Source organism: Pogona vitticeps, chromosome 1 (assembly GCF_051106095.1).
Source record: "Pogona vitticeps strain Pit_001003342236 chromosome 1, PviZW2.1, whole genome shotgun sequence".
Classification (NCBI taxonomy): Eukaryota; Metazoa; Chordata; class Lepidosauria; order Squamata; family Agamidae; genus Pogona; species Pogona vitticeps.
Genome location: NC_135783.1, coordinates 5,943,741 through 5,960,937, shown reverse-complemented (window position 1 = coordinate 5,960,937; position 17,197 = coordinate 5,943,741). Strand labels below are relative to the sequence as shown.

General features: G+C 44.1%; 1 protein-coding gene across 2 annotated transcripts in view; it reads right to left on the bottom strand.

The window, feature by feature from the left end:
• Positions 1 to 885: 885 nt before the first annotated feature.
• Positions 886 to 17,197, bottom strand: part of LOC110071093 (L-threonine 3-dehydrogenase, mitochondrial) — a 28,167-nt gene continuing 11,855 nt past the window's right edge. For both annotated transcript variants that reach the window (XM_020778820.3, XM_020778822.3), the window contains exons 2-9: positions 16,461 to 16,658; positions 13,480 to 13,522; positions 13,139 to 13,209; positions 11,914 to 12,063; positions 11,634 to 11,806; positions 9,472 to 9,562; positions 8,399 to 8,668; positions 886 to 5,372 (exon numbers count right to left, since the gene is read on the bottom strand). In XM_020778820.3, coding sequence (XP_020634479.3) covers positions 5,224 to 5,372; positions 8,399 to 8,668; positions 9,472 to 9,562; positions 11,634 to 11,806; positions 11,914 to 12,063; positions 13,139 to 13,209; positions 13,480 to 13,522; positions 16,461 to 16,644 — 1,131 coding nt within the window. In that variant the 5' untranslated portion in view covers positions 16,645 to 16,658 and the 3' untranslated portion in view covers positions 886 to 5,223. The remainder of the gene's footprint in view (positions 5,373 to 8,398; positions 8,669 to 9,471; positions 9,563 to 11,633; positions 11,807 to 11,913; positions 12,064 to 13,138; positions 13,210 to 13,479; positions 13,523 to 16,460; positions 16,659 to 17,197) is intronic.

The window sequence follows — 17,197 nt, the reverse complement described above, 5'->3', positions numbered from 1 at the left end:
GGGGTGGAAATGGGTAAAACCTGGCCAAACTAGTCATATAGCCATCCAGACAAAGAGGAAAACCAAGCTGGGAGTATTCAAAATGCTCATGGGAGTTGCAGCTCTTGCCACTTGGGGTGCGGACCAGCTTTTTTGGACCAATGTGTGAAAAGGGATCCAAACAAGGGTGGCCACTTGGCCCCTCTAAGGAACCGAGGAAGTGATTGATTTGCCAGGATCATGAAGCGGCTCTTTTCTCAAACCACTTCACAATATAGGCAAATTGAAGGAAGGCTTGCTTTTGGTCTGCTCCCTGCTGTCACATGGGCTGGAAACAGACCAAACCAGAGCAATCCTTGTTGTTGTTTAGTCGCTAAGTCATGTCCGACTCTTTGTGACCCCATGGACCAGAGCACGCCAGGCCCTCTTGTCTTCCACTGCCTCCCGGAGTTGGGCCAAATTCATGTTGGTCGCTTCAATGACACTGGCCAGCCATCTCGTCCTTGGTCGTCCCCTTCTCCTCTTGCCTTCACACTTTCCCAACATCAGGGTTTTTTCCAGGGAATCTTTTATGAGATGGCCAAAGTACTGGAGCCTCAGCTTCAAGATCTTTTCTTCCAGTGAGCTCTCAGGGTTGATTTCCTTCAAAATGAATAGGTTTGTTCTCCTTGCAGTCCAGGGGACTCTGGAACTTGTAGTTCAGCCCCAACAGAAGTCACTACATTGGGGAGTCCAGAAAGCTGGAAAAGTTTCAGAAGAATAGGTGAAGGGATAAGAAGGTTCCACTGGTCGAGCAGTGGAATATGGATTTTCCATGAATGAGAGCAATGGTGATTTTATGACGGAAGAACGAAGCATCAAACTCACAGCAGTTATTAAGGCAGGCAAATAAAATTCAAGGACAGATCTGTATCATGGATTTTATCTGAAAAGCCATTGACAACCCGTAATTTGGACACAGGGTGCAGAAGAAATAAAACCTCCTCAGCTTTGTTGAAATAACAGCCACTGAACAGTTATTTCTTCCTGTTCTAGCAGAAATATTTCTCTCTGATGTAAAAATAATTGCAGATTTAACTTAAAAGCCCGGACTTGCTTGTACACAGTAAGGGAGGCCGGCAGTGGTCTTACAGATCAACAACTTTGCTCTAAAGTCAGCAAACAGTGAAGATGGGGCTATTATATGTGCTGAGGGGAAAATCAATTGAACACACAAATGCACACAACTCTGCTTCTTCAAATTATATTTGATTCCATGATACTCTTCTGTCCCCTCGCAACAGAAAGTATTTTGTTTCTGAATTCTTCCCTTAGATTGCACGGAAGAAGTTCCTTATTACAACAGATAATTAAGACTAAGAATGAATATGTTTTGCATTACTGTTTTCAGCCCACAAGCAACCAGTGTTGGTGTCACTGGAGATCTTCAAGATATCCTCAAAATCAGAGATTAATTTTGCAGTATTCTGGGCTGTTTGGGGGCTAAAACAGTAAACAAAAAACCTCTTAGAAATGTAACAACAGTGCGCAACTCAGATAAGGTCAACTCACATATACGGATTGTACTTGTGCTTAGAGGTATGCCTGACCATGTAACCCTGAAAAACAAGACATATGTTCTGTCTCTCTTGAACATTTGAAGGGTTAGAAGGGAGGAATTTGCCAGGATGATCATTTAGCAGTAGATAATTCTCAGATGCCGATTCTGGACACAGGAATCCAACCACATCAAACCCATGTCAGCCCACAAGGACTGGTGCCAAAAGAACCGTCTCCAGCTTTTCCTGCAGGCAAAAGGTAGCATCGGAACCTGGCGAGTCCAAGATGGCCATCACTTTCCACAGCCATGAATTCAGGTGGTCTGGGCCACCCAGAAATTAAAACTCTGTTTTCTATATTCTTTATTTTGGAGGGAAAGGATCTATAGGTATAAAGTAAAATGCTTCTTAAGAGAACAATTTTACACCTCTCCCCCCAACATATTCTGTGAGGCTGCAAGACCTCATACAGTACCGGAACCTTAGGAATCGAGGGCAGACTTAAAAGGGTAGCTTTTACTGCTACCTTTTGCTCAGCAGGAGTGAAGGGCACATTGCCTTACCCGTCACAGCTATGCTAAAAATCAGCAGCTGCTGTCGAGAGTGTGCAAGGCTGGCCCTTAAACTTATGGCAAGATAGCTGTTGAGCCAGGGAATGTTGAAGATGGCTGGAGAGAGAGAGAGAGAAAGAAAGAAAGAGGGAGGGAGGAAGAGAGAGAGAAAGGAAGAAAAGAAAAGAATCTGGTCCCAAGCTCCTCTCCACTTATGGTAGAGCAGGAGAAAGGGTGTAAAAGGAAAAAAAAATACAGAAAGGTCCCTTCTACCAGCCTAAACCAGGCTAAATGAAGCCCTGGGGACATCACACTGCAATCCCCTTTGTTGCTAGGACCTCATCTGCTATGGCTACGTAAGTCACAAACAGGAAGAGACTGGGAGCAAACCATAAGAACTCAAGATAAAGAGTTATCCACTAAAAGAGAGAGAGAGAATTTTTCCAGTTGGCTGCCGCAAAATCAAGATCCAAGAAAGTCCGAACAAGGAAGCAGTTTTCCCTAGCAGAATAGCTGTTGAGGACACACACACACCCCCGCACTGGGCAGGCAAGGCTGCCATTTCCACTGGGTGCAAGTACATTCCCCTTGTTCCCTTTCCCATGCATGTTTGGACTCCACGTCTCCAGCCACGCGGGCCCTACGTCGGCACATATGAATGAACATGGCACGAGGAGACAATGCTCAATTTTCCGAAGATAAAACTGGAAACCTTTAAGGTGAAAACACAAGGGGGAGAAGCATGCTGTCCACAACCACTCCCTGGCCTATAGCTGAGTAGCATCAGTGGGACTCTGCTGCAATCCAGGGCTTTTCATCTTATGGCTACATAAGTAACATCTGTCGTCATGTGCCACCAACGTGCTTCCCTTTCTGGACACCCCATATATCGCTTTCCTGTCATTAACAAGTCTTGTTCAGGTCTTGCAAACTGAAGGTCATAATGTATTCCAGATTGACCTTCTTGTACTGCTCATTTTGACTTCTCCCAGCGTTATTGCCTTTTCCAGGGACTCCTGTCTTCTCATGATGCACCCAAAGTACGACAGCCTCAGAGTGCAACAGCACAGCAAGAGAAATGCAAATGAACTCACATGCGCTCACGGTGAAGTTGCACCGGAACCCCCTTAAGAAGGCTTTGTTTCCTCAATCTCTCATTTCCTCCTCTTATATTGCTGGCTGGTAGAGCTCCTCAAGTCATTTTTTTAAAATTAATAAAGAGGAACTCTGCTGAAAGAGAAAACTGTTTACAAAAAGAAGCATTTTGAGAGAGGGATGTAGTGGAGTGCGCACACTCCTGTCCTCCCTTGCAAGGCAAGATGCTTTGGCAAAGCAACGTTTTGTGTTTGTGTTCACGCAAAACTGTTTTTCTTTCTGATTCACTTGCTTTGCAAATATTACACTTTTAGAAAGTAGAAGGGTCTCTGAACAGTGGGGAAAAACTATCCTATTTGTAAAGATTTCCTCCACCACTACACTTTAAATGAATTCCTTTTTTTCCTGTCCGCTTTCTTCACTGTCCAACTTCCACCTCCACACACATTGTAATTGAGAATGCCACAATATACATGATCTGGGCTGTGTCTCCGGTGACAAAATTTCTTCCCAGATATCCTTCCAAGCCCCAGTCTGCATCGGATTACTTGACTGCAGTCTCCATTTAGATTGAAAATTGAACAAGGCTGTAAAACCCCTCCAGCTTCTTCACTGCCAATGTTTCTTCACCCCTTCTTCACTGCCAATGTTTCAGTTACCTAATGGTTCTGTAGTCACACTTTTGCTCTTCTTGACGTTCAACGGCAAAGCCTGCCTTTGCACTTCTTTCAAGATTCTTCTGGAAGGTCTGTGCTGCTTCCCGCCAGCATTATGCTATCAGGTTCCATGTTTCAAACTTCAGATGTTTCATCCCCCCCCCCAGTTTTTGCTCCCCCTTCCTCTTAATAAAAGCCAACTTTCTGTATGATATGTTCCGCATTATAAACTGAACAGATTAGAAGGTAAATCCACCCTCATCTGACATCTTCGCCAGTAGAATTCCACTCTGTTTCTCCATATTCCATTCTAACAATAACTTCTCATCCAGATAACTGGTCAGGGCAATCAAATATTATTCGTACTGACAGCAATGAAAGATTACAAGCCCAATTTGTCTGTCTCTGGCAAGAAGTCTTGAGGGAATTTCAATCTTTGGACCACATTGCTGGGATCAAGATGGTCTGTACCTATCATTCCAGAATGCACACAAGGTTCCCAGCTGTCTTAGCCAGTATTTTTCAAGATCTCAAGGTGCCAACTATAAACATCAACATTGACCTAAGTGAAACCTCAACTGATTGGCAATGTGCATTTACTGAAGCAAGAACAAGTCAAAGACACTGGGGCCAGTGGGCAATTCACACCTTCGTGAGCTGAACAATACTGGCAAACAAACCCAACCCGACTGGCTGGGGAAAAAGTTGGATGAATACATAAATGACAACCAGATCTCCTGGGAGAGATTGTTGTGTGAATCTATTAGTAATAGTGGAAAGAGAAAAGCATAAACCATACATGGTTTCATGCTATAAAGCCACAGTGAGGGATCCCAAAGGACTGATCATTATGGATGGAATAACATGTTACAACGGACAAAGTTTGTCTTCAAACGCCAATGCAAGAGGCTTAATGTTTGAAAGGGAGAAGATAAATGCATGAAGCCCTTCTCTCCCTCTACAGATTCACTCTTTAAGTGAATCTTGCTTGCCAAATAAATTCTGAGTTCATATAGTATGATCTAGTTCCGCCCTGATTATGCAGCAATGAGTACCTAAAACCTTTTGACACAGAAGCCCCCCCACCGGAGTAATTGGACATTAAATGCCAGATGAGCAGCTAGAGTTCGGGAAAACAAGTAGGCGGTTTTTTGTAAGACCCAGTAACTACACAGCTTTGAGAAGTGTCATTCTGTATGTATTTGTTTGTGTGATCACATTTTGCCTAGCTGATGACGAGAAGAGAGGTGAATGGACAGCGGAAGAAGTCTTTTCCCAGACGATCTGGGGAGACCATCTCAATCCTGGACTACTGCAAAACTCAGGAACGGTTCATGAACTTTCACGGTTTCTGCCCAAGTCCACCTGAGTCCTCCCCCTTGATGCTGCGTCAGAGGAGAACAGTCAGTTGATCCGGGCAATCCGGGAAATGGGGCTGACCGAGCTGAGGAAACTGAACATGGTGTTCACCAATTCTGGAAGATCGTATTCGTGTTTCCATCCCCAGTCTTGGCGAGCGTTGCTGTCATCAAAGATCATGGGCCAACTGTCAGCTATTCAAACAGAAAAAGAGAAAAGAGAGAATTAGATCCTGTTGCGTGCAAATCTGCTGCCATAGATATTATAACTCTTGAGAGCAGTGGTCCCCAAAATTGGGCCTCCAGATGCTCTTGGACTTCAACTCCCAGAAATCCTGGCCAGCAGAGGTGGTGGTGAAGGCTTCTGGGAGTTGTAGTCCAAGAACATCTGGAGGCCCAAGGTCGGGGACCACTGCTTTAGAGTTCTTCAGAAGAGGGCACTTCTCAAACAAGGAAACAGGAGGCGAATCGCTTCACAGACGGGCTGTACTGAATTTTGTTGTCTAGTTCAAGAGGAAATTGGAACACCCTGTCAGATCTGCTTTGATTTGGAGTCTTGCCTTGAGCAGGGGGTTGGTCTTGATGGCCTTAGAGGCCCATTCCAACTCTGTTCTTCTATGACAAAGCAATTTTCCCCTTACGAGAGGCCTCCTCTCGGGTGAGGCTGCCTGAGTTTTCCTCAGGCATTTTCAGGCACATTTGTAAGGATAAGCTTGTTGTTAGAACCTAGCCACTGCCACTTCATCTGAAAGCCACCTCCTCAAGAGGCTTTTGCATAGAGAAGCTGCTTGGCTAAGATTACGGTCCTACCTTGATGTGGGGGCGCTCACTACCTTGGTGCATGTGCTCGTAATCTCAAGATTAGACCACTGTAATGCGCTGTACGTGGGGCTACCTTTGAGGCTGCTGCGGAAACTACAGGTGGTGCAGAATGTGGCAGCCAGACTACTTAGTGGAGTGAAAAAAGACCAACATATCTCACCCACTCTGGCCGCATTGCATTGGCTGCCCATCCGATTCCGCATTGACTTCAAAGTGTTGATGCTCACGTACAAAGCCCTAAACGGTTTAGGGCCTCGATACTTGGCGGAACGCCTATTCCCACCAAGATCTACCCGTGTCACTCGTGCGAGCCAGGAGGTGCGGCTGAGGAGCCTAACGCCGAAGGAGGCCCGGAAGGAAAAGACAAGAAATCGGGCCTTCTCGGCGGTGGCTCCTCGCCTCTGGAACAATCTCTCTCCTGAGATTCGCGGGGCTCCCTCGCTGGGTATCTTTAAGAAGCAATTGAAGACATGGATGTTTGGGCAGGCCTTTCCATCACATTCCTCTTGACCTCCCTCTTTCCTCTTTACTGTTTTTGTTTTGTGTTTCATGTAATGTACTGTAGTGTTTTTATTAATTAGAACTGTCTATTTATATTGTTATTGAATTATTTTACTGTTGTTAGCCCGCCTAGAGTGGTCCTCACGACCAGATAGGCAGGGTATAAATTAAATAAATAAATAAATACGAGATACACCCATAGGGTTTGTTGTAGTCCGTAGGAACATTACTCTTTCTGGACTTTCCCAATACGACCTGTGGAAAGCATCCCAATGTAGACACAGCACGCTGTGGATTATGGGAAATGTGGACGAAAACATTAGTTTTCTAAGTTCTTTTTCATGATACAGTGGTGCCTCGACTTATGAACTTAATCCGTTCCGGAATGATGTTCTTAAATTGAAAAGTTCATAAGTTGAATCAGCATTTCCCATAGGAATGCACTGAAAACCGATTAATCCGTTCCGGCTGTTTTTTGTTTGCATGTCGAGGCGCCAAGTCGAAGCAGTTAATCCCTCCTCTACCACTAGGGGGAGTGTTTTTTTTTAACCTATGATGACCTAAGGTTAAAAAAAGGGCAGGAAAGGAGGGCGGGAGGGAACAAACACCTTTTGTACAAAACATCCTTTAAACCAAACCAAGCACCTTTTAAACCAATTTTTACATTTTAAAATTGCAGTACCAGGAAGTCCAAAGTCCATTTCCCACTTTTTCTGCTTTTTTTGTTCGTAAGTTGAAGCAAAATTTTGTGAACAGAGCTGTTCGTAAGTCGAATTTTTCATATGTAGGGGCGTTCGTTAAGTTGAGGCACTACTGTATAGGCCAGTGGAGGCCAACCTTTTTCAGCTCGACTGCCCAAAATGAGGGGGTGGGGAAGAAACCAGTGGCTGCCGTGCCACCCGGAAGACCAGAAACAGAACAGGAAGTGGCAGTTTCAGGGGGAATCATGGGGACGGACAGGAAGTTAAAGAGGGAATCATGGGGACGGACAGGAAGTTAAAGGACCCAGAACAGGAAGAGAAAGGGAGAATCCCAGCTGCAGCCACTTCAAAAGCTTTCTTTCCACAAGGGTGGCTGAGTGGGCCTCTCAGAAGAAAAGGCTTCATGTGCCAGATGTGGCACGCGTGCCATAGGTTCATCATCACTGGTATAGGCATTCATCTTTACTCAGCATAAACCTCTTTGTACCTCATCCCGGATAAGGAAGCCTCCAACGCCCCTCCCATCAATTCTCAGTTGTCCAACAATTGCATTTTGACGCCCCCATGGATTTCAAAGGCAGCCCTCGGAATCCTTATCACGTCTTCCTCTTTGAAAGAACCCTAACCTCTCCCCACAATTGCTTTCCACAGATTAAAAAAAACCCACTGAAGAAAGCAAAATCTGACCTGATGCACCTCAGAGCTTCCCCACCCAACCCACCCCCTTTTTTTTTTTACAAATTACACCCACCAGCAGCAATGCACCTTAGGAAAATATTTGCTGGGCCTAACTTTGTTCCCCATGTCCTGCTCCCTGTTTATCAACACCCAAGCAATGATCCTATCCCATCACATCTTTTCACAAAGCCCTGCCAATGGGAACACAAACATGAAGCACAGAGGGGCATGACAGCCACGGCACAGCGGTTCAACTGCAGTACTGCAGTCAGGACGCTGCTCACAACCTGAGTTTGATCCCGACAGGCTCAGGGTAGCTGGATCAAGGTTGACTCAGCCTTCATCTTTCCAAAGTTGGAGGGGGGTTGCAATGTGTAGCCTGCAAAATTAAACTATAAACCGCCCAGAGAGTGCTTTAAGAGCTACGGGGCAAGACAAAAGCAGCACACTTTGCTCTTGCTTCTACTGCCACCCAGTCTGTTTTAACACACAGCTGCAAAAAAAAAAAAAGGTACTCACCAATCGCTTGCCTGACGGCATCCACGTTGTACGTCACCTGAAGCTCTGGAACATGTTTCTGAACCTCCTGCACCAACTGCTCTGGAGTAAAACTCATGGCACTGATATTGTATGTCCTCATGCTCAGCAGCTCTGCGGGAGCCTCCATGACCTCCAAGGTCGCTCTCAGGCAGTCGTTGATGTACATCATGGGCAGACGGGTGTCGGGTTTCAGGTTGCACTGGAACTTGCCCGTCTTCACAGCATCGTGAAAGATTTGAACAGCATAGTCTAGCAGAAAAGGAAGTTGCATGTAATCAACGCCATCATAGGCTTTGACTCATTTTCTAGGGCACTGGCTGAAAATGCCGCTAAGACACAGAAAGGGATGGCATGATGCCCTCAAAAAGCTGGCGAGAGGTTTATCTGAGAGGCTAGAAGGATCTGGGTTTGGTTCAGGGCCGATGGAAGGAGACTTCAGAGACAGAACAATATATATTTTTATTTATTTTGCGATAAAGAGCCTCAAACGTTGCCTCTGAAGATTAGAAACCCACTTTGAAAGGTCCCTCTACCAACCAAGGAAGCATCAAGACTTCAAGGCATGAGAAAGCATGAAACACATTGACATGGGGACCTTGTAGGAAGTGATTCTAAAATACTATTTTTAAAAGATGTGGTTAGTTGTATTCCAACTGGGTATGATTCTCAAAACCTGGAGCAACATTCTAAAGGGATTAAGGTATAAAGAGCTAAAGACACTAGCTTTCCTCCAGCCGATTTGACAGTCCGTAGTCAGGTGGAAACAAGAAATGGGCGCACAAATTGCCAGTTCGGGGCGGTTCATTTCTAGCTGAACAGCTGATCTACAGTTCAGCGCCCCCCCTCCAGCAGGTGCCCACTCAAGAGGCAGCGCCGGCCTCTGAGTGGCCGTCCGCTGGAGGAGGTGGGGCCCCGAACCACGAATCAGCTGTTTGGCTGAGAAATGAACAGCCCCAAACCACTGAACCAGCAGTCCGTGCCCATCTCTAGTGAAAACCCTGCCCCATGTCAAGAACAATGTAAAAAAATGCCAGTGGCATTTGTTCCCTTACCAGTTGTACCTCCTCCAGGTTGAGTATCAGCTGAAATAATGCCAGGATACCTCAGGCACCGAAAATCTAGGCCGTACCTATAGTGGTAATACTAAAAGCAGGAGAAAAAACATAGTCATTAATAGCATAATAGTTATAACTCTATTTAATACATACTTAAATACATATTAAATAATAATATTTATATGCCACCTTTCTCTAAGGGAAGGGCTAATTAATTGTGGCTAATTAAAGTTGCAGGGGTATGTCTCGGTCGTATTCCTAGTAATGCATTCAACTGTGCAATTTTAACATGCTCTGGCTGGTTGTCAGATACTATTAGTCCCGCCTGTTTGCAAACTCTAATGAAAAAACGGGGGACTGCTCTTTGCAAATGGCTGATGAAATCTTATACCCTGCTAGTCTTTTAAGGAACCACAAGACTTCTCTGTAGGACTGTTGCTTTGAATCAAAAGTTATCTGCAAGTACCACTCACAGAGTTGCAGTATTAAATTTATTCTTTTAAGGCTTAAGCACCATTCAAACAGCAAACTCAGAAACAAAGTACAGTGGTGCCTCGCACAACGGGTGCCTCACACAACGATGAATTCACACAACGATGCCTTTTTCTGTAAAATTTGCCGCCTCACACAACGATGCTTCCTATGGGGAATTTTCACACAACGATGCCTCTTTTTCGCTCCTGTAAAAGTGTCTTACAATGTTTGGAACCTGTTTTAAAAGCTTGCAATGGTTAGCCCACCTCCTGAACCCTATGCAAACTTATTTTGGTGTTGTTCTGACACTTCGTTAATTTGTGGTGATTTTTTGTTTGTCCCCTCATTGAAATGCATGGAGTTCAATGAGGGGAAAAACAAAAAATCACCACAAATTAACGAAGTGTCAGAACAACACCAAAATAAGATTGCATAGGTTTCAGGAGGTGGGCTAACCATTGCAAGCGTTTAAAACAGGCTTCAAACAGTTTAAGACACTTTTACAGGAGCGAAAAGGGGCATCGGAAAGAGCTCTTTGATCTCCGTTTCCCTTTTAAAGCTCTTTCCGATGTCTCTTTTCACTCATTTAAAAGTGCCTTAAACTGTTTGAAGCCTGTTTTAAATGCTTGCAATGGTTAGCCCACCTCCTGAACCCTACGCAAACTTATTTTGGTGTTGTTCTGACACTTCGTTAATTTGTGGTGATGCATTTCAATGAGGGGACAAACAAAAAATCACCACAAATTAACGAAGTGTCAGAACAACACCAAAATAAGTTTGCATAGGGTTCAGGAGGTGGGCTAACCATTGCAAGCATTTAAAACAGGTTCCAAACATTGTAAGACACTTTTACAGGAGCAAAAAAGGACTTCGCAAAGCCACTGAAATGCATTGAGTCAGCTTCAATGCATTTCCAATTGGGAAACCGGGTTTCACTCAACGATGTTTCCTATGGGGATTTTCGCTCAAGGACGGCAATCCGTTCCAATTGGAACGGATTAACCGGTTTTCAATGCATTCCTATGGGAAATGGTGTTTCACAGAACGATGTTTCACACAACGTTGATTTTTTTGGAACCAATTAACTTCGTTGTGCGAGGCACCACTGTATCTAAAGTTTGTTTAGGCAATTCTATATATTTGTTTTACATTTTATGTTGTATGCCACCTAGAGTGGTCGCAATAACCAGATAGGCGGGGTATAAATTGAATGAATGAATGAATGAATGAATGAATGAATGAATGAATGAATCAATCAATCAATCAATGTCCCTCAAAAACACAAATTCAACAACGTACTTTAGAGTTATCTGTCCACATAGGCAGGAATCAAAAGATGGGGAATTTCAACATCAGGGCCAGATCCAGAAACATTCCAAAGATGGAAAGGACCAAATGCAAAGGAGTGGAACCAGAAAGATGATTTCAGCTGAAAGGTTTCCCTGCCAGCCTTTGGAAAGGAGTGTAGGCTTTCAGAATGGGGGGAGGGACCATATAAAACCAGATTTTTAGTGGTGCCATGGCAAAGCGAAGAAGGTCACCTGTGAAACCCCAGAAGGCTGGATTAGGACACCAAGAGGCTCCAGCCTCTGAGGTCCCCTATGTCTGGCACAGACTGAGCAAAAAAATCTGACGGGACCCAAGAGGCCAAGTAAGGCAATGGTGTGATGAAAGGGGATTCTTACTTCTCCCATGAGTTCAGCGTGAACCTTAGAGACCCCATAGATTGTCCTTGGCCGCTGAACGCAGAGGTCAGGCGTCGGGTTCCTCGGGGAGGTCGGTCCAAAAGCCCCAATCGTGCTGGGGACAAAAAGTCGCAAGCCGTGCTCCGCAGCGATATCAAGAATGTTGTGCAATCCTGGGAACAGCAAACAGAGTTATCAGGGCTGCCAACCAAAACACCAAGCGCACGCAGCCGAGAAGGGGCAGCTAATCAAACAAGGGTTAGGCAGGCTGACAGTTTACCTGTGATGTTCACAGATCTTGCCAAAGGGACATTGGCTTCCCCGACGGCGCTGAGCAAAGCGCTGTAATGGAACAGCCACGTAATCCGGTTGTTCACCACGATCTCACGAAGGTTCTTGTAGTCCAAGATGTCCGAGTAGATGAATGGACCTGAGAAAAGACTCCATCGATCAGGATTAGGATGATGAAGCTTGGCAAGTCAGGAGTGCACCAATGGGGAGAGAGGCGTCTTTCTTTGGAACAACTATCTGCAGTCTTTCCCATTTAGGATGATGCAGAAATAATGTGCCAGTTCACTGCACTGGCCTCAAGACAAATCCATGCTGACTACAGTGTGATCATTTGGGTTTTGCTCTTTATTTGGAAAAAGTAAATGTTCAATTTTGCAAAAATAAAAAAATAAAAAAATAAAAAGGTGAAGGTCTTTTCCAATCATATTATTTTACACCTTCCCCGGGGGAGTAGCTGTATTAGTCTATTTCGCAGTAAAAACAATGAAGAGCCTGTGGTACCTTAACTATCTTCACATGGCATCAGGTAGTGTAGTCCATTTCATTTCATTACACACATCCAATGAAGTGAGATACAGGCCTTAAAAGTTTATTTTATGAATTGCAAAAGGAGGTGGCTAACATGCACGACTAAACATGTCTGAAAATTTAGAAATAAAACCCCTAAAATCATGACTATTAAAATAATGATCATAGCCAAAAATCATTAATTATAATACACACCCCCAAAATATAAAAGGCCACTTTGAAAATATAAGGCTTCACACCCCTTCTGAAAGGGGCCAGAGCTGATTGAAGGAATATTCTGAAGGAATTGCGTTGTATCATTTTCCCTGCCCCAGCGGGGTGGGGTGGGGGGACTTTTAGTTCAGCAAAGTTAAAGAAAAACTTTTAACTCAGCAATGATAAAGAAAAAAAGATACAAAGATATAGTACCAGCCCATAATTAATTTCCTAGTATCTAAGATGAGAAGAATCAAAAGAAGATATAAGAACATTCCCCCCCCCTCCCAGGACTGGATTTAGAAATAATGCCCTTCTCCCTTTGGGTTTTTCTCTCAGAAAAGAAAAGCAAGTGAATGAAGCAGTTTAAAATACTCCAAACAGAGAGAGATCTTGTTGTCCAGAGCTCACCACCACCCCTAATGCCGAGAGGAGAAGAAAATGAAGTTTGAGTTACGACTGTAGACTCTCTCTCTCTGTGATATACTTACCACTGTAGAAGACACTGTCAGGGGGCTTTCTAATATCCGAGAGGATCACATTGTTCTTTCCAAAATGTTTCCTAAAGGAAATAGGATGGTTAGCCTTGGGCCATTTCTGTCCCCTTTATTTCAGCTAGAAACTGTTTTGTTCAGGACTTCTTGAAAAGAGTCACTATTGCTTTAAATGCTACATTGCTTAATTTAGCCCCAGTGAAAAATCATGACTCATTTTACTTTGTAGCTGTAAACGAACATGGCAAACCGTGGGAAAAAGATCGGGATGCAAAACTCTTCAAAACTAAACAAGGTTGTCATTCCTGGAGGGAAGTTAACAATGCTTATAAGCTTACCTCAAGAGCTTAGCAAGCCCGACTCCAAGTTGGCCCAGTCCTCCTGAAAAAGAGGATTAAATGCTAATAGCGCCAAAAAAATACTATAGAAGAGGAACAACCTGAACATCTGTTCTAGACATAGCAGTGGAGAACCAGATGCGCAATTCATTCAGAAGCCGCCACCCTAGTAGCTGGGGAGGGCAATGCCTTTTATTAAAGACTTTCACCGATTTAGAAGGCTGGCTATATTACAAAGAAAAATCAGATATACTGTAAAAATCTTAGGACAGGGATAAATTAAAGCTCTTTATTTAAATTAACGCATTGATTGGTGGGTTTTTAGGGTCAAACCTTAAAGAGGCATACCCAAAGACTAATTAGACTGAGACATGGAAGGACTGCTGAGGTGGTACAGCTCTTTTGCATTATAGATGTAACTACAGCAACCCATGTGGAAACTCTGAATTCTCAGCATCATAAATTAAACAACGGCATAAAAGAAGAGTGCAGAATCGTGTAAAGCTGCCTGTACAAAATATAGTCTCAGAGAAGTGAAATTCTAAAACCTGAAGCAGCGAGACCCGCCTTGTTCTAAAGTTTAAAACAAGGCGGGTCTCGCTGCTTCAGGTTTTAGAATTTCACTTCTCTGAAACTATATTTTGTACAGGCAGCTTTACACGATTCTGCACTCTTCTTCTTTTAGAATCTAAACCATACTCCTTCCATCACTTCCTCAACCCCCATGCCTTGTTCTGAAAGGTCCTTCTGTGGAGTCCGATACTGGTGGATCGAGCCCACGGAGACTGCCGATACACCCCTCTAATCAAGGCGCTATATAGGCTGGTTGTTTCTCTGCTGCAGCATTTATACTTCTGGGGAACAGTCAGCATTACCCTTCGGGGTCTGTCAATGTCACACTCTGTGGAGCTGAACAGACTGTTTTTCCAGAGGCTTCCCAGCCGGGGCCGTTGCCACAGAAAGAAAGCCATCCGTGAGATGCTCAAGTATGGATGGGGGACCTCTTTCATCTGAGATCTGTCTCTCACCCTGCCTGTTTTCTATCAGGGCCAATCAACCGAGAAAAGATAACTCGAACATCAACTAGAAAGCTTCAGTCAAACACTCATGAAAAGGGGTCAAGTACAATTCTTTTGTCATCGAAGTGACCAACATGAATTTGATCCAACTCCAGGAGGCAGTGGAAGACAGGAGGGCCTGGTGTGCTCCGGTCCATGGGGTCACAAAGGGTCGGACACGACTAAACAACAAGAACAGCAATTCATCTGCTTCAGAGCAAATGCATAGCTTTGGGAGCACTGGGATTTACTGCAAAGGGGGCTCGCCCTTCCCACCTGTCATTAGCAAGATTTGCAAATCTTCTCTAACACAGCACAAAGTCAACGCGTTAATGGAAAAGCAAAGGTTGTGAGTGAGGATATAATGAGAGGTTCTGCCTTAAATGGAAATCCCCGGTATTCAGCTGGATCCTGAGCAGGGAGGGGCTATAAATTGGTCAACAGAGTACTAGCCTTCTTATCTTGCTGTTGAGTCATTACTAGACGGGGGGGGGGGATCCTTGCTTCTAGGACTGCCTCAAGGAACAGTGGCAGATGATCCGTCATGTACAAAAAGAGAAGGAAACAGAAAGTTTAACGAGGTCCCACCGTTATCAGGATCAGATACGAGCAGGGGGCAGCTTGGTTCTCACTGATCAATCTTTGATCTGCAACAGAAGCTTCTGGCTCTCAATCATTACAACTACAGTAGCTTTTGGAAAAAAGAATGCCCAGGGGAAACCAAGGAGGAGTTTTTCCTGTGTTGAAAGGACTTGGGACTATGGGTTCTGATGCTTCTCAAACCAGCTCCTTGGCTGACCGTGTCTATTCAGAGGGACATCCTGTTTCTTAATTCTTAGAATATGACGCCCAGACTGAGCAACTATTTGACACCTAACTTTGGCAGGCTGGTCTCAGGATCTGTGCTCATCATGAGTTACTATAGTAACCCTCTTAATTACTAGCCTCCCAAAAGTCCTGTATTTAACGGCACCCGTCAAGGCTTTGATTCCTCTACTGAGCCGATTCTTCTCATGCTGTGTCTTCCTCATTTTTGTACTACCTCCCACTTTTCCTATCATTACAGTGGTGCCTCACACAACGATGTTAATTGGTTCCAAAAAAATCAACGTTGTGTGAAACATCGTTCTGTGAAACACCATTTCCCATAGGAATGCATTGAAAACCGGTTAATCCGTTCCAATTGGAACAGATTGCCGTCTTTAAGTGAAAAAACCCATAGGAAACATCGTTGAGTGAAACAATGTTTCCTCCATTGGAATGTATTGAAGCCGACTCAATACATTTCAATGGCTTTGCAAAGTCCGTTTTTGCTCATTTAAAAGTGCCTTACAATGTTTGGAACAGATTTTAAATGCTTGCAATCGTTAGCCCACCTCCTGAACCCTATGCAAACTTAATTTGGTGTTGTTCTGAGTCGTCCTTAATTTTTGGTGATTTTTTGTTTTCCCTATTTAAATGCATTGAACTGTCCATTCAATTGATTTAAATGGGGAAAATAAAAAAATCACCAAAAATTAATGAAGACTCAGAACAAAACCAAATTAAGTTTGCACATGTTTCACAAGGTGCACTATGGAATCCAAGCATTTAAAACAGGCTTCAAACATTTTAAGACACTTTTAAATGAGCAAAAAGGGACATCGTTAAGTGAAATTCCCCCATAGAGAACATCGTTAAACGATGGGGGAAATTCCTCAAAAAAACCCATCGCTGTGTGAATTCATCGTTGTATGAAGCAATCGTTGTGCGAGGCACCACTGTACTTTCTTTTCCAGGGAGACTTTTCCCCTCTTATGTCTGAAATACAACACCCTCAGTTTAGTTGTTTCGGCTTCTAGGGAGAATTCAGGTTATTTTTCACGTAGAATTCGTTGATCTAACTTTCAGGGTTCCCGTAAGACACAAAGTGGTATGACTGACCTGTAATTAACACCCGTGGATGATCAGTTTCGGAGAAGGATACGGAGTGAAAGCTGGCGTCTGAGGTTACCTGCCGTGGAGAGAAACCAAGACACCTGACGGGCAGGATGGCAATCTGACAGCCGCAGCCAGGTTTCTGCAACACCTGCTTGACAGCTCGGCTCAAGTTCCTGATGGCTGGCATTTTTTTAAAGAGAGCTGAAAGAAAAAGATAAGAGGAGAAAAGGTTACTAAAGTTGCTCCACCCAGAAAGAATATTAAAGCAGAGCTGGCATCTAAAGTGGCAGCAAACCACCCACTGACTTCGCTGACCACAAGAAAGACAATGTGTGAGTTCTTTGCAGTAAGGCATCTCCTTTGTACTTGAAAGATCACAGAGTCCTTCCCAAACATTAGCATGTTCTATGACTGGCAAGCCCACCTATCGTGGACAATAAAGCAGGAATATGTTTGCGTGCATGTGTGTGTACATGCAGGATCTCCCTCCAAATCTGGATGTGACCAGACATTTACCTCTAGTTTAGAAGGGGGTGGGGCATGCTTTGACAGTTTTTTTAAAAAATTTAAATTTATTTTTATTTTTATTTGCACAAAGAAAAGCTCCAAAGAATGGATTCTTTGGGAATCTTCTCCCGCGGTCATCTTCTTTGTTTTGGACAACACGGAATTCTTCCTGGTGGCATCAGTGTAGGTGTTTATTTGGGGGGGGGGCTATAAAAAAACACCCCAAAGCAGAA